This window comes from Narcine bancroftii, chromosome 1, assembly GCF_036971445.1.
Source record: "Narcine bancroftii isolate sNarBan1 chromosome 1, sNarBan1.hap1, whole genome shotgun sequence".
NCBI classification, from domain to species: Eukaryota; Metazoa; Chordata; class Chondrichthyes; order Torpediniformes; family Narcinidae; genus Narcine; species Narcine bancroftii.
The window spans coordinates 7,690,620-7,707,592 of NC_091469.1; the positions used below are offsets into that span (position 1 = coordinate 7,690,620).

The 16,973-nt window shown below is 39.4% G+C and overlaps 1 protein-coding gene across 8 annotated transcripts in view; it reads left to right on the forward strand.

Annotated features, from left to right (window-relative positions):
- The window catches only part of LOC138755016 (adhesion G protein-coupled receptor L3-like), a 747,574-nt gene that overhangs the window by 363,054 nt on the left and 367,547 nt on the right, over window positions 1-16,973 (forward strand). For 7 of the 8 annotated variants that reach the window (XM_069920224.1, XM_069920232.1, XM_069920177.1 and 4 more), the window contains exon 4: window positions 6,462-6,675. In XM_069920224.1, the coding sequence (XP_069776325.1) occupies window positions 6,462-6,675 (214 nt within the window). Of the gene's footprint in view, window positions 1-371; window positions 468-6,461; window positions 6,676-16,973 lie in introns of those variants that run through there. The other variant, XM_069920187.1, reaches the window with a different exon arrangement.

A 16,973-nucleotide genomic window follows, 5' to 3' on the forward strand; every position in this document is an offset into this window, starting at 1 on the left:
AATGAACTTACAAACCCATACACCTTTGGAGCATGGGAGGAAAGTAGATCACCATGAGGAAACCCACACCGACACGGGGAAAATGCTCAAACTCCTTAGAGCAGTGCCAGAATTGAACCTGGGTTGGTGGCACTGTAATTGCATCACCCTAACCACTTCGCCAAACGTGCCGCATAAAAGGTTGAAGAATGTTTTCTGGGGAATGAATCCAACATACATTTTTTTCAAATATGTATTAATCTTCATTGCATAGAGAAACAGAATAAATTATTTTTCATCACTCCAGAAATTCAATCGGGCATCTCCTGACACCTTCTGATAAGAGTGGGAGAATAATGCCATTCCTCACTCAACAATATTTTCAGGGAGAACATGGACGCAGTTGAACGGGAAAGTCAGAAGACGTTGGGGTCGAGTACAATGCACAAACATGCTAGAGAAACTCAGCATCCAAAGGAGGTAAAAAGGTAACCAATGTTTCTTGCCTGAATCCTTCGTTACCCTTTACTTCATGTGGATGCTGTGTGACCTGCTGAGTTTCTCCACGTTGAACATTAACCTGGTCACTCAGCCAATACTTCTCATTTGATGGTCCTAGACCAGCATAGTTTTATTCATTCAGCACCCGGACTCTTGGTATAAATCCCTTGTGTGCCACTTTTTCTTTCCCTTTCCAATGTATTCCTAATCCCATTTTCCTTTCTAATCTCCATTGGACCTCTTCCACTCAACCTTCAAACCTAATACTTCCTCCAGTGCAACTTTAATTCCATGTTTTACTCCCACACTGACATGCCTGTCCATGGTCTCACTTATTGTCAGGTTTATGCCATACAGAAATTAGAAGATCACTTTATATTCCACTTCGACACTCTCCAAACAAACAGCATCAATAACAGCATCAATATCATCTTCTCCAATTCTCGCTCCTCCCTTTCTTACTTTCTCTTATCCTTCCTCCAGTTCCCCACCCCTTCTAATCCTTCCTCCCTCCAGAGAATACACTTCTCCGCCCTCTGCCTCCTCCCCCTTTCATATCTCAGCTTCCATTTTTGCTCTTCTCTGTCCCTCCTGTATTCAGCAATCAACTGCCAGCCCACATCTCACTCTACCTTCTTGAACCGGGCATCTCCCTGATTTGCGGCACAGTCGATACTGAATCATCGACTGCCCTTTGCTCTTCATGGAGGTTGAGTCCTCCAGAAATTCTGTGCATTTAATTTCCTACATAAAGCCATAGAACATTACAGCACAGAAACAGGCACCTTTGGCCCTTCTAGCCTGTGCCAAACCATTTGTTTGCCTAGTCCCACTGACCTTCACCCAGTCAAAAGCCCTCCACAACCTCCCATCCATGTACCCGTCCAAATTCTTCCAAAACTTTAAAATTGTACCCACATTCACTACTTCAGCTGGCAGCTCGTTCCACTCTCCCATCACTCTCTGTGTGAAGAAGTTCCCTCGAAAGATTTCCCCTTTCACCTTTAACCCATGTCCTCTCACGAGTTTGTATTTCACATACCCTCAGTGGAAAATGCCTACCTACATTTATCCTCCTCATAATTTTAAGTACCTCTGTCAAATCTCTCCTCATTTTTATATGCTCCAGGGAATAAAGTCCTAACCTGTTTAACCTTTCCCTGTAACTCAGTTCTTGAAGTCCAGGCAACATCCTAGTGAATATTCTCAGCACTGTTTCTATCTTATTGATAGCTTTCCTGTAGAGAAATGATCAAAACTGCACACAATACTTCAAATTTGGCCTCAGCAATGATGTATACAACTTCAGCATAACATCTAACTCCTGTACTTAATACTTTAATTAATGAAGGCCAATATGCCAAAAGCTCTCTTTGCAGCCCTATCAAACTGTGACACCATAGGCAGAAGATTATGTATCTGTATTCCCAGATCCCTCTGATTTATTGCACTCCTCAGTGCCCTACTATTTACCATGTATGTGCCTCTTGGTTTGTCCTTCCAAAATTCAGCACCTCATGCTTGTCTGCATTAAATTCCGTCTGCCATTTTTGAGCCCATTTATTGAACTGGCCCAGGTACCTCTGCAAGCTTTGAAAACCTTGTTTGCTGTTTACAATGTAGTCCTTCCTTTCCCATTCCTCAACTCTACCCACATAGCCTCAGTAGATGAGCCCTCTGGTCTGTCCTGCCTGAATACAGTTGTGACATTTTTCCTGACAAACAATGCCACTTCTCCCCCTTTCTTCTCCCTGTTCCATCGCATCTGAAACAGTAGAAGGCTGGAACATTAAGCTGCCAGTCCTGCCCCTCCTGCAAACAAATTTCACTAATGGCATAATTCCACATGCTCTTAGCTCGTCTGCCTCTCCAACAATATTCCTTTCATTAAAATAGATGCACCTGAGAATATTTCCACCATCTGTTAATTTCTAATGCTGCATGTAATTTTACATAATCTTTTCCCTCCTCCACTCCTCTGTCTGCTCTGGCACTCTGGTTCCCCTCCCCCTGCAAATCTAGTTTAAACACCTGGAACAGCACTAGCAAACCTTCCCGCAAGGATATTAGTTCCTCTCCAGTTCGGATGCAAACCATTCCATCGGAACAGGTCCCACCTTCCCTGGAAGAGAGCCCAATGATCCAGAAACCTGAAGCTCTCTGCACCATGTCTTTAGCCACATGTTAACCTACATTATCCATCTATTTCTAACCTCATTGGCAAGCGATACAGATTCTGTCCTTCAACCTCACGCCTAATACCCTGAACACTTCTGACAGGACCTCTTCACCCTTCCTACCCGCGTGAAGGAAAAAATGAGATGTAATAATTTGTTTTCCTGTTCTCACAAATAACTGTTTCAGACTCCTGGAAAGCCTCCATCGTTCACAGTATGTTCCAATAGGTCATGCAATTGAGGAAAGAAGATTTTCTTTTTGCTGCCAAGTGAAGCATTTATGTTAGTACCATCAAAATGGAGCTTTTGGAAATAAATCTTCTGACCACTTCAACAGCATTCTGTGTTAATGTCAGATTGGGATCTGCAAAGAATTGCTTATCACAATGGCAAAACAAGATGGATCTGAACTGAAGAAAACTGTGTATCTACTGAAAATGTTGCAGAAACAGGAACAATATTATGAGCAGCTTCAATCTCCTTTTGTCACAGAGGTGGTGTGCCATAGATTGAGCGGACTGAATCCGGCAATGTCAGATTTGTCGTATGGCCGATCAGGCATGCACTGTTTGACGTTTAGAAGAATGAGAGGAGATCTTACTGAAACAGCCAAGACTCTGGCAGGGTGTGTCAGATTGGAAGACAGATATCGAGAAGCAGGGACTCAGAATAAGGACAGTCTGTTTTGGATTTTAAAGAGGTGTTTCTTCATTCAAGGGATGGTGTCCTTGTTGTTGAGTCCATTCAAAATAGCAACAAGTAGATCTCTAGATATTAAAGCAACCAAGTCCTTCTGGGACATGCTAGTGAAATCTTTATTTTAATCTTTTTTAGCCATTGTGACAACTTAATTTTTGCTATTGTTGTGGCTGTATTTTATGTGCCTGAGTGGCTACAACAAGTGAGAATTGTGGTGTGTCTGTACATTGTACTCATGTATGTGACTATAAATTCTGATCATCATATCATAAATACAATTGGATCAACCATAATGCTGATAAATGGCATGGAGAACTCAGCGAACCATTTGGCCTTCTTTTAGTTCAAATCCCTATGCTCAGATGTAACTGGCGATGCAGTTCAACTGCTCTTCACTAACTGAAGTCCACTAGAATCCTTTTGAAATTGGTCCACCAGAAACCATTTTGCAGTGAAGTAATTCTCCTTTCTAAGACATGATGTACATCTCTTTGATGTATCCATGAACATGCCTGCTTCTTGTTTCCAGCGTCTTTTCTCAATTAAGATCTTGTTTCAGGATCTCAGCCAATGGCTCTGAGAAGTGAGCAATGCCGAGGATATTTGAACTTTTACCCCAATAAGTCAAGTGTAACTCGAGTCCATAAGCATTAGGGCTGAAGGCAGTTCGTAGAAAACATTGAAGTATTCTTTCAATGAGCACGATTATTAAAATGATGTAACTGAGAGATTGGAGCATTCTGTTAACATGATGCAACATGATGAAAATTTGTTCTTCATTTACCTGGATGCAACTTCAACATTCCATTTAGTAATCCAATTGGATTTTGCTCCAATGTTAAAAGTGGATTATGAAACTGCTGGTGCAGTGCTATCACAGACAATCCGTTTTCTTTATTAATGAATCCTCAAAGAAGAGGGTAATGGCAATAGGTCAAACTTGCATTTCAAAAATAAGTGCCTTTTATTGATTTTATCACAGGAATCATATAATGTCATTTTCTTCTGTGTGATGTGTCTTGATTACATTACCCATTGGCCGCTGGAGGCTCAAGTTGGAAAGGAATGCAATATACTTTGGTTATAATTTTAACCAAATCTGTTGAATGGGAATAGTTGTGTTGAGGTTGACAATCATTTTTATACCCTGGGTGAATTTACTCTCCATCGTACTCAAAAGAGAGTAAAACGGTAGTAAAAATAGACATTAGAATCTGCCTAAAAGGTTAAGATTATCATAAAAACTTAATCAGTCTGCTATCTTATTTAGTTATAATGGGTCGTTGGATTTTGTTTTGTCTTGGATCCCTGTATAAATGCCAATGACTGCATTTCTGAATGATGTTAATACAAAAGCAAAACACTGAAGAGGCTGGAAATCTAAAATGCAATTGAAAAAGTTGGAAGCGCTTAAGTAGGTCAAGCAGTAAGTCAGGGGAATAAAACGGAGTTAAACCTGAGTGTGGCCAACTTATCCTCTGAATTGTGCAAAGGTGGAGGTAAAGCAAATGGCAAAAAAGAGGCAAGAGGATGAGAAGGAAAACTAAAGGCAAAAGAGATGATGGAATGCCCTCTCAGAGATTTGATTTATCTCCCCTTAGTGTCACCCAATGTGGAAATGGGCCAACCTGACCACGCTGACCAAAATGAACTACCTGGATTTGTCAACATCTGGCTGATTTTGGCCCATATCCCTCAAAACACATCCACGTGTACTTTTTAATCCTTTTTTTAAACATTGCAACAGTACCTGCCTCAACCAACACCTCCAACATTCTGGTCCGTACACCCATGTGTAAGAAAAAAGTTACCCCTCAGGTTCCTGTTAAACCTCTCCCCTCACCTTAAACCTAACTCCTCTGGTTACCAAAATCCCCCTACGCTGGGCTAAAGACTGCATTCACCTCATCTATCCCTCTCATGATTTTGTACACCTCTATGAGATCACCCCTCATCCTCCTGTACTCCAAGCAATAAAGCCCTAACCTGCTCAATCTCTCCTTGTAGCTCAGGTTCCCCATGTGAACCCTTCTCCTGGTTTAGTAGATCACCTTCCCCCTTCTCCTTCATTTCCAATGCAAAGTCCCCCATATCCCTTCACCAGCCTTGCCTGACTGGTTTGCCCCTGATTCTCCAGCTCGGTTCAGACCTGTCAGAGATGAAGCATCTGCTCTTTTATTCCTGGATTCTCGTACACTCTTTTCAAGGATATAAATTGATTTTGCTCTTTTTTGAGTCCAGCCAGTACAATACCACAGACTCTGAAGGTGGGCCATGAACTCTTGTGCACAATGTCCGTAAGGTGTCAGTTGTCTCTCGTGATAATTATTTTTTGTGCCGCGCTGACATAGTGCAGCTCAACAAATAGCATCTTATAGTTGCCAGATGCTGGAAACAATTCAGAAGATGTACCTTACAGAGGCATTCTCTCCTCCCTCTTCCTCTCTCCCCTCTCTCTCTCTCTTTCCCCCTCTCCCTTTCTCCCTCCCCATGTCTCTACTCCTTCTCCCTCTCCCCTTCCCTATCTCTTTTTCTCCTCTCTCTCTCTCTCCCCTCCCCTCTCTTTCCTCCCTCTCACTCTCTCTCCCCTCCCCCCCCGCACAAATCCAGCAAAATTAGGAGACATAAATGCAGTTTTGTTGTTTCTTTGAAAATCTAGATGAACTGTTAGAGGTTTGAGATATTCTAGAATTCCCTCGGCATTGTTTTTTTATATCAATAATCATTTTTTTCCCCAGGATAGGGAAATCTAAAGGACGAGGATTTAAGATGAGAAGGGAATAATTTCAAGGGGATTTGAGCAGCAAGTTTTTCACGCAGAGGATGATAGGTCCATGGAATGAACTGCCAGAGGAATGAGTAAAATTAGAATACTTCACAGACATTTAGCTAGCTGCATGGATAGGAAGGTTTGTGAGGAATATGGGCCAAACACAGGCAAAAAGGATGAGCTTGTGGACAACACGATTGGGGAGGACAAGTTGGGCCTGTACTTGTCACGTGTCTCTTCAGTTTATAGAGAGGAGAGCGGGATGAAATTGAGATTATCTCTGAAATTGAACCCTTTCTTATGGGGAAAAAAAATTTCTCTGCTTCACCTTGCAGCCTTCAGCCGAGCTCCTGTTCCAATGGCTGTGGTGAGAAGGGAGCTGTCCTGCGAGAGTTATCCAATTGAACTTCGCTGCCCGGGAACTGATGTCATCATGATTGAAAGTGCTAATTACGGGAGGACTGATGATAAAATCTGTGATGCTGATCAGGCCCAGATGGAAAATATTCGATGCTTCTTGCCAGATGCCTATAAGATAATGTCGCAAAGGTAAGTCTGATGGTTTTACCAATGGTTGCTCTGCTCATTGATATTATCTCTGAACCAGTCTGAGCTCCGGAATGAATCATGCTCTTCATTCCAATTCACACTCTTCCAACTGGTGAAAAATTCTGATCAAAGGTGAGGGAGTTTGATCATAAGAAATGCAGAATATAATGGCAGGAAGTCTGATTATGCAGAAGATTTCACCAGCAAAATACACAGTCTTCATTTCTTGAAACCAATAGTTTCTTGAGTCAAACATCCTCTGGCATTTAGACTAAAAGACTTTAGAACAGAATGAGGTCATTCAACCCATCGAGTCAGCTCTACAATTCCAATCATGGCTGATGTTTTTTTTCCCCTCCAACCCTTTTGCCTTCCTTCTCCCGGTTACCTTTACAAATCAGCAACTCCTATTAACCTTTCAATCCATCAGCGACTTCTGGCAATGAATTCCACAGATTCACAATCCTCTGGCTAAAGAAATTTTTCCTCCTCTCTGTTCCAAAGGGAAGCTATTCCCTTTGGTCCAAGATTCTCCACTGATATTCCATCTAGCACTTTCACTATTCACCAGATTTCCATGAGATCCCCTATCTGTCCTTCTGAACTCAGAGCAAAGGAGCAGACCCATCCAACCCTTTGACTTGTTTCTTCTAGAATTGAAACAATAGTGTTTTATTGTCCCCATTAATTCAAAATACCAGAACTTCAGCTGACTATTTTTGGCTTAGCAGAAGATATTGAAGAATGATATTCAGGTGAAAATAAATTCCTGATTCTGAGAATTTAAGGCTGTATTTTGAATTCATAAAATCAGGTTGACAGCCAAGAGAAGCACCTCATTTCTTGGACACCAATACATTTGCTGGAATTAAAGATTGCCACATATGTTGGTTTACCTTTTATTTCATTTTCTTTGATCTTTTCACCTTGCTTGGCAGGTCATATTATTGTTTTATGTAAAGTACTTGTGTCATGGTGTAGTAACCTGTGGCCATACACTGCTGTTGAACAGTTCTATTCAGAGTAGGCAAGCTACATCCAGACTCTTGGTGGAACTTGAGATTGAGAAAATGCACTTATGGGTTGATGAACACAAAATGCAACTTGTGCATGGCATCAACAGAGATGAGGAAAGTGATAAACTATCCTTCTATATTACATGCTGCTTTCCTGAGAAAGCCCAACACAATTGTCCCTTGGGTTCATTGACCCACCGTCTTGCAGCACAGAAACAGGGCCTTGGGCTCACCAGGTCTTCGGTGACCCTGCATTCACATTAATCATAGAATTGTACAGTGTAGAGATGGCCCACTACATCTGCAGTGACCATTAAGTATCTCTTTCTGTACGGATTCTGCACTGATCCATGTTATTACCTCTAAATTCCCTTCAATCTACCCCCAGATCCCACCATACACACTAGAGACAATTAACCTACCAAGTCTTTGTGATGAGCGAAAAAACCAGTAGCACTTGAGGGCAGCCCATACAGTCACAGGGAGAAGATGCAAACTTCACACAGATGGAACACCTGACTTTTGAGCTATGAGACATCAGATCCCTCAGAAGTGTAGAATGCCTACTATCATCGAATACAGTTTCTCTGCCATTACCTTTTGTTTTACAATGTTCCTTCAATCATTTGGGAAACCTTACTTGGAGTGTTGTGAGTAGTTCTGGGCTTCTCATTTAAGAAGGGATGTGCTGACGTTAGAAAGGGTTCAAAGCAGCTTCACAAGAATGATTCCAGGAATGAAAAGGTTATCATATGAGGAACATTTGACAGCTCTTGGCCTGTATTCGTTGGAATTGAAACATTTTGAATGTTTCAATGCTTAGATAGAGAAGATTGTTTCCCATGGTGGGAGAGACCAGGACAAGAGAGCACAACATAAGAACTGAAGGGCATCCACTTAGATCAGAGATGCAGAAGAATTTTTTTAACCTGAAGGTAGCAAATCTGTGGAGTTTGTTGCCACTGGCAGTTGTGTGGACTAAGTCATCGGATGTATTTAAGGCAGAGATTGATGGGGTCTTGATTAGCCAGGGCATCAAAGGTTATGGGGAGAAGGCTGGCTAGTGGGGCTGAGTGGGGAAAATGGTTAAGCTCATGATTGAACACTAGGGAAGAAGATTTGCCATTGAAAAAGGAATGATGCTTCTGTAACAGCGACATTGCCACTGGGGCGAAAGAGGGAGCAGAGACACAGCAATACGCTGTCGGGTCCTACTACCAATCATTTTAACAGGAATCTGTGAAGCTGCAGAGGCTGTGTGAGTCCTGGAGACAAATCCACAGACAGTGTCTCCGAAGGGACTCTTTTTTTGCTTCAGTTTGTCTTATTATCGGAGACGCTGGGCAATGCTCATGGTGACTCTTTGTTTGCCTTTACACAGATAAAAGTTCATCGTGTATATTACATGTTCTGTATTTTTTCATGCCAATAAAATGGATCTTTGAACAGTCTCTCTCCTCTCTATTCTTGTCTCTTTTGTTGGCCTTTTCTATGTTCAGCACTCCTTTGGAACATATTCCTTCAATTCCTTTCACACATGCCTCTATGCCCTCTATTTGCAATGTGGACCTTTGACAAGTTGGTCGCTGTCAGCCGCTATCACCTCCTGTAGACTTGAAGGACTTACTGTCTTCTAATGATAGCCCCTGAAATGGTAATGGCTTGACACTTTGAACTTCTGCGAGTAATGACAGTTTTGACCGTGCGGTTCAGTAAGCCTTTGTCCCGAGTTAGTAGGGTCTGAAACTAGAGGGTCTAGGTTTGAGGGGCGAGTGAAGGTGTTTAAGGGTAATCTGATGGGTAAATTTGTAACTTTGATGTAACCTTACAAGTGATAGGTTTCCAGACTCTGATACCCTTGTCCTTGTTGAAGGTCAAGGGCTTGCAAGTTGCAGCTGGATAAATTGTGACTGATGGCTTTTGTAGATTGAACGGTCTGCAGCCGCAATGGGCTGAAGTTCATTCAAACTTATTCTGGATCCAATTATCAATATTATTACTCATTCAGGGGATTGAGGAGTTTTCTAACACTCTGAATTAGGTCTTGCAGACAGTCAATTAATTTGAAGGAGTCATTTACTGCAGAGCTGCCAATGTTTAACCTTTCATTATGTTCATACTCTTTATTGGGTTTTTCCGGTTAAGATTCTGGTTGATGACAATGTTGCTGGGCAGCACGGTTAGCATAGGGTTCGCGCAATTAATGCCAGCGAATAGGGTTCGAAACCGATGACATCTAAGGAGTCTATACATTCTCTCTGTGTCTGTGTAGGATTCCTCCAAGTGCCCTAGTTTCCTCACACCATTTAAAACGTACTGAAGGTTTTAGATCAATTGGGTGTAATTGGGCAGCAAGAGCTTGTGGGCCGAAAGGGCCTGTTATTATGATGTATGTCTTCATTTAAAATTTAAATATAAATTTAAAATTAAATAATTTAAAAAAAATGAATTTTTTTGGGGGGGGTTCAATATTGTCTGATGCTCTCGTGGCACAAAATGAAGAGATTGTCAATTAATACAAGCCTGAGTGTCAATGTGGCCCTGCTCAAGAGCTACAAAACGAACGTATGATTATGTAGTCATCCCCACCTTGACCTGAGAATGGCAGGAGGGTGGGAGATTGTTAGATCTTTGGCAACGCCCCAGAAATGCTTCCTACCTTATTCGGGTCAGACCTCCACAACTACATTAGAAATAGAATTACTCAACTGACTACTCAAAGGAATAATGATGCCATTATTATGCTGGATAGCTTGGAGCTGGTCAAATGTGTTCAGGAAAGTTTTCTAAATCAATTTATTGAGGTACCAACTGTAGAGAATGCAATACTGGATCTCGTATTAAGGAACAAGACAGGACAGGTGACAGAAGTATGTGTAGTGGAACATTTTGGGTGTAGTGATCATAATGGCATTAGTTTCAGTTATGGAGAAGGATAGGACTGGGCTTCGGGTTGAGATTCTAAATTGGAGAAAGGCCAATTTTGTGGAAATGAGAAAGGAGGATCTAGAATGCATGGATTGCAATAAATTGCTGTCGGGCAAGGATGTTCGATGTAAGTAGAGGTCCTTCAAAGGTGAAATTTTGAGGACACAGAGTTTGTATTCTCCTGTCAGGATCAAAGGCAAGGTTTGAAGGCATCAGGAACCTTGGTTTTCAAGGGATATTGAGATCTCGTCTGGAAGAGTGTATGACAGGTATAGGAAACAGGGAGCAAATAAGGTACTTGAGGAGTACAAAAAGTGCAAGAAAAACCTTAAGAAACAAATCAAAAAACTAAAAGAAGATATGAGGCCGGTTTGGCAGACAATGTAAAGGAAAATCCTAAGGATTTCTACAGGTATGTTGAGAGCAAAAGGATGGTAAGGGACAAAATTGGTCCCTTTGATAAGAGTGGACAGCTTTATATGGATCCAAAAGAGATGGGGGAGGACTTAAATGTTTTTTTTTTCATCTGCATTCACTCAGGAAAAGGGCACAGAGTCGTAGGAAGTAAGGAGAACAATAAATGCAGATTAAAGAGAAGGAAGTGCTTGCTGTCTTAAAGCAAATCAGACTGGGGCCTGACAAGATATCCCCTTGGATCTTGAGGGAGGCTAGTGTACAAATTGCAGGGGCTCTGGCAGAAATATTTAAAATGTCCTTAGCCACAGGTTAGATGCCAGAGGGTTGGAGGATAGCTCACATTGTTCTGTTATTTAAAAATGGCTCCAAAAGTAACTCTGGAAATTATAGGCCGGTGAGCCTGACATCAGTAGAAGATAAATTATTGGAAGGTGTTCTAAGAGATTGGATCTACAATTATTTGGACAGCTATGGACTGATTAGGGATAGTCAATATGTGCATGGTAAGTCACGTTTAACCAATTAAGTGGCCAAATTTATGGTTAAATCAATGCAGGAAATGAAACTTATGGATATGTGGAGGAGGCAGCACCCAAGGGAGAAGGAATACTCATATTATTCGAGTAGACATAAAACCTACTCAAGGATTGACATGTTTTTGTTGTCAGCCCATATTCAAGGGAGAGTTAGGAAAACAGAATATAAAGCTAGATTGCTATCTGATCATTCACCCCTATTATTAGCAAAAGAACTGGAGGACATCCCACCAAGAACATATAGATGGAGATTAAACTCCATGCTACTTAAAAGACAGGAATTTAGAGAATTTATTGAATGCCAAATTAAAATTTACTTTGAAATAAATATGGAATCAGTGAAAGACAAATTTATATTATGGGATGCAATGAAAGCCTTCATGAGAGGGCAGATAATGTTATCTTTCCTAAGATGAAAAAGGACTACATTCGGGAAATAGAACAGTTGGAAAGGGAAATAGTAAGTACAGAAAAAGAACTAGCAACAAGGAAAGATACAACAAAAAGAAGAGAATTGGCAGACAAAAAAATAAAATACGGAACATTACAAGCGTATAAGGTGGAGAAGAACATAATGAAAATAAAGCAGAAGTATTACGAGCTAGGAAAAAAAATGCACAAAATATTAGCCTGGCAACTTAAAACAGAACAAGCTAAAAGAACTGTATTGGCATGAAGGAAAAAGGACAAACAAATTACATATAACCCAACAGAGATTAATGAAAACTTTAAGGAATTCTATGAACAATTATACCAAACTGAGAATGAAGGGAAAGAAGACAAAATAGATGAATTTTTAGCTAAAATTGAACTACCAAAATTGCAAGAAGAGGAGCAAAACATGCTGATTAAACCATTTGAAATAGAGGAAATACAGGATATATTAAAAAAAGCTGCCGAACAATAAAACGCCTGGAGAGGATGGACTCCCAATAGAATTCTATAAAACATTTAAAGAGTTATTAATTCCTCCTCTCCTGGAAGTAATGAACCAGATAGAAGAAACACAAAACTTGCCAGATTCATGTGAAACAGCAATAATTACAGTAATACCAAAGACGGGGAAGGATCCACTAACACCAGCATCATATAGACCAATATCTCTACTTAATTCAGATTATAAGATAGTAACAAAACTAGTAGCAAACAGATTGGCCGACTGTGTACCAAAAATAGTAAAACAAATCAAACTGGATTTATTAAGAAAAGTCGAACAGCGGATAATGTCTGTAAGTTGATTAATTTAATCCATGTAGCTCAAGGAAATAAGATACCAACAGTGGCTGTTGCTTTAGATGCAGAAAAATCCTTTGACAAGGTAGAATGGAATTATTTATTCAAAGTATTACAGAGATTCAATCTACCAGAAAAAAATATATTAATTGGATTAAAGCATATATAAGTGACCATTGGTGAAGGTGACAGCAAATGGATATGTATCGAACCAATTTAAATTAAGTAGGTCAACTAGGCAGGGATGTCCACTATCACCCTCACTGTTCACTTCAGCAATAGAACCATTGGGATAACTGATAAGAACAGAAAATAAAATAAAAAGGATAAAAATAAAGGAGAAGGAGTATAAAATCAGTTTATTTGCAGATGACATCAAAGTATACTTAACAGAACCAGAAATATCAATAAAAGAACTACATAAGAAATTGAAGGAATATGGAGAAATATCAGGGTACAAGATCAACGCAAATAAAAGTGAAATGATGCCAATGAATAATGCGGATTACACAGAATTTAAAAAAAGAATCACCATTTAAATGGCAAACACAAGCAATCCAATACCTAGGTATTAGATTAGATAATAATTTAGGCCACTTATACAAATTAAATTATCAGCCATTAATGAAGAAATTACAAGATGACTTAGAACTTTGGAAAGAATTGCCACTAGCATTTATAGGGAGGGTCAATTGCATTAAAATGAATGTCTTCCCAAGGATACAATACTTATTTCAATCTTTACCAATTCCCTTAACAGAGAAATTCTTCAATGAACTAAAGAGAATAATAAGGAAATTCTTATGGAAAGGGGGGAAACCGAGGATAGCGTTAGATAAATTAACTGAGTGGTACAAACAAGGTGGTTTGCAGCTACCAAACTTTAAAATTTGTTATAGAGCACCACAATTAAGGTATCTATCAGATTTTTATCAGACAAGGGAAAAACCAGATTGGACTAAGAGCGAGATGAAATAGGAGAGAAGGTACCAGAACATATACTTTATAAGTGGGATGAAAAACTGGTGCAATATAAAAGTTACATCATTTACTCAACATATGGAAGAAGATTCACGTAGAAAGGAAAAAAAAACAAATTACCAACTACCAAAATTATTATTGACGCAAAATCAACTAATCCCTTTCACAATAGATAACATTTCTTTAGCAAATGGGAGAGAGGAAGGAATTAAAAGAATAGAAGATTGTTTTTTGGGAAATAATTTATTAACATTTGAACAAATGAAGTACAAATATGGAATAACTCATGGTACAATATTTGCATACCACCAACTGAAAACCTACTTAAAGGACAAATTGGGAATCAGACTGAGGTTACCAGAAGGAAGCAGCTTTGAATATGCGATTACAGACACAATGATAATTAAAAGATTTATAACAAACATGTACATTAAGCTGCAAGAGAAAGAGAGCGATGAAATAAGCTGTAAACCCAAGCAAAAGTGGGAAAAAGATCTAAACATAAAGATAAAAAATCATATATGAGAAAAGTTATGCTCTGGAACTATGAAGAATATTATAAACACGAGGTTACGCATGATACAATATAATTGGCTACACAGATTGTATATCACCCCCCAAAAGTTAAATAAATGGGACGCAACAGAATCAGGCAGATGTTTTTGTTGTAAGAAGGAAACGGGAACAACAGTACATGCAATTTGGACATGTGAGAAAGTGGAAAAGTTTTGGGAAGATCTAAATCAAGTATTAAATAAAATCACAAAAAGCAACATACCAAAAAATCCAGAGATCTTTCTTCTAAGTAATATAAGAAGTAAAGAATTAGGCCTCAAAATGGATGAAGCGCAAAAAAAGATTTATTATGATAGCAAAAAAAATGTATAATGTCAACTTGGAAATCAGAAGAGAGCCTGAGAGTACAGCAATGGTATATGGAAATGGAATAAATGTATTCCATTGGAAAAAATAACATATAATTAAAAAAATAAAGTCACATTATTTGAACAAATTTAGGAACCGTACATGGAACACAACAGAGAGGGCCTACAGTGGACCTCCACCCCCTAAAATGATAAAATGATAAGAAGACAAAATGACCTGATCCAGTGTGTAAAAGTAGATGACACAATTTTCTTGTTTATTTTCATTGTGCGATGACATTGTTTAATGGTTTTATTGTATTGTATATGTTGAACGTTTAATGGGTTTGGAGGGGGATAGAAAGGGGGGGAAAAGGGGAGAAAATGCCACTGTGTATATTTAAGAGGGAAATGTTTGTATGTATTTTGATTGATATGGTTCATACTGTGAAAAATTTTAAAAAAAATTGATGCAAACTCCTGACTTGAGCCTGTGGGGTGTTGTTCGATGTTCCATGCATGTGACAAATGGGAATATCTTTGCAACCTTTGGTCCCAGTATATCTCATGTCAGGATGTTCCAGTAACGATTTACTGTCTTAAAACCCTCGCATTTCAAATAAGTGATTGAAGTCACTTCAATCAATAATGTGCCTTATGCTAAAATTTACTGAATTGTCTGATTTTCCTAAAATAATTTATGAAGGCATGTATTTTTAAGGTTATCATTTCAATGTGTTGTTTTAAGATCTAAATTCCTAGTCTTTCAAACTTGTATTTGCTGAGGTTCCTTTTGTCTACTTTGAGACTTTCCATGAATCTTTGCTGAGTGTCAGTGTATAATTATTATGGAGTCCATTGAGTGAAACCACCATAATTTTGCTCTGAATACATGTAATGTTATGGTTGTTATTGTCTGACATTTCCATGTGCTGCATTGTTCAGTCCTGAAAAGCCTGTATTTCCTGATGTCGGTGTTTTATCTTTGCACGTTTTGAATGAAGAATAGTACAATACTGCGATTGCTTCCTCTCCCTCTTTTCTCTCTCTGCAACTGGACTTTAACTCATCAGTGATGTTTTATTGCCAGTTGGACAGTTCTGTCCCAAACACATAAGCTTTTTTGATTTTTTTTTTCACAGTTAATGCACAACTTCATTGCACATCTATTATTTCTGCTCACTTCCCTGTCACCTCAGCTATTTTTCAGTTGATAACCCTTTGCGTGTCCACTTGGGCGATTAGTCTCTGTAACTTCAGTGACAAGGGATAACATTTCATTTTAAGATCAAGGGCTAGCTTTGACAGGGAGGCACTCAAATGTTGTAAACAGCTTTCAGTTCATACTTGAGCAAAATTGATGAACTGGAACCATGACATAATGAGGAAGATTTAAGATTTGATCAGCCTGGTAGCATACTGATCATATGGAATTGGACTAACTCAGCATTTTGTGGCACTGCACCTCTCCAGACCCCATCCTGCATAGCAAGTGTCAACAAGAGTGGAATTTGTTCATTGATATCAATAAGGCCATGTGATTAGCTGTCCTTTCATTTCTGTTTAATTTGCACAGAACTAAATTTGCTTCATTGTAATAATTACATTGGTTTAAAGGGTGAAAACATGACAGGCATCCATTATGGTGGCTTTTTTTCATGTGTGCGAGGAAGATAAGTCAAGAAGTGAAGACCTTTCAACCCAATTATTCCATGAAGCATGTGCTTTTTTTCCTCTTAAATGTTTTAAAAGTGCAATGCCATTTGAATTTCCACCAGTTTTGCTGTCAAGTTGTCAAGAGTAAAAGAACGTGCGATATGCTGGAGTGCAGTTCTTGTATTAAGTAGGAAACTCACCAACACAAGGTTTCATTTCAGCCCTGCTTCCAAATACAAGGAGGCTTCATCAGATCAAAGACCAAAAAATAAACTCTTTCTCCTTTTTAATATTGATAAAATAAAAGGTAGGCAGACAGACCCCCACAAGACTGCCCCACCCATTTACACCCATGTAACTAATTAACCTACCAATTAAGTATGTTTTGAAAGGTGGGAGGAAACCCATGCATCCTGGGGAGAACGGACAAACACCTTACAGATAGTGGCGGATTCAATCCTGGATCGCTGGCACTGTAAAAGCATTGCAGTAACTGCTACACTAACCATGTGACACCCCCCCCCCCCCCCACTCTGGAGCATATAGCTCTCCTACTGAGGTTTTCCAGCATTTTGTGCTTTATTTTAGATTTCCAGCAACTGCATTCTTTTTATTTCCAAATTGAAGGAACTGGACTTGGCAACTTTGAGAAAATCTATAATCAATCA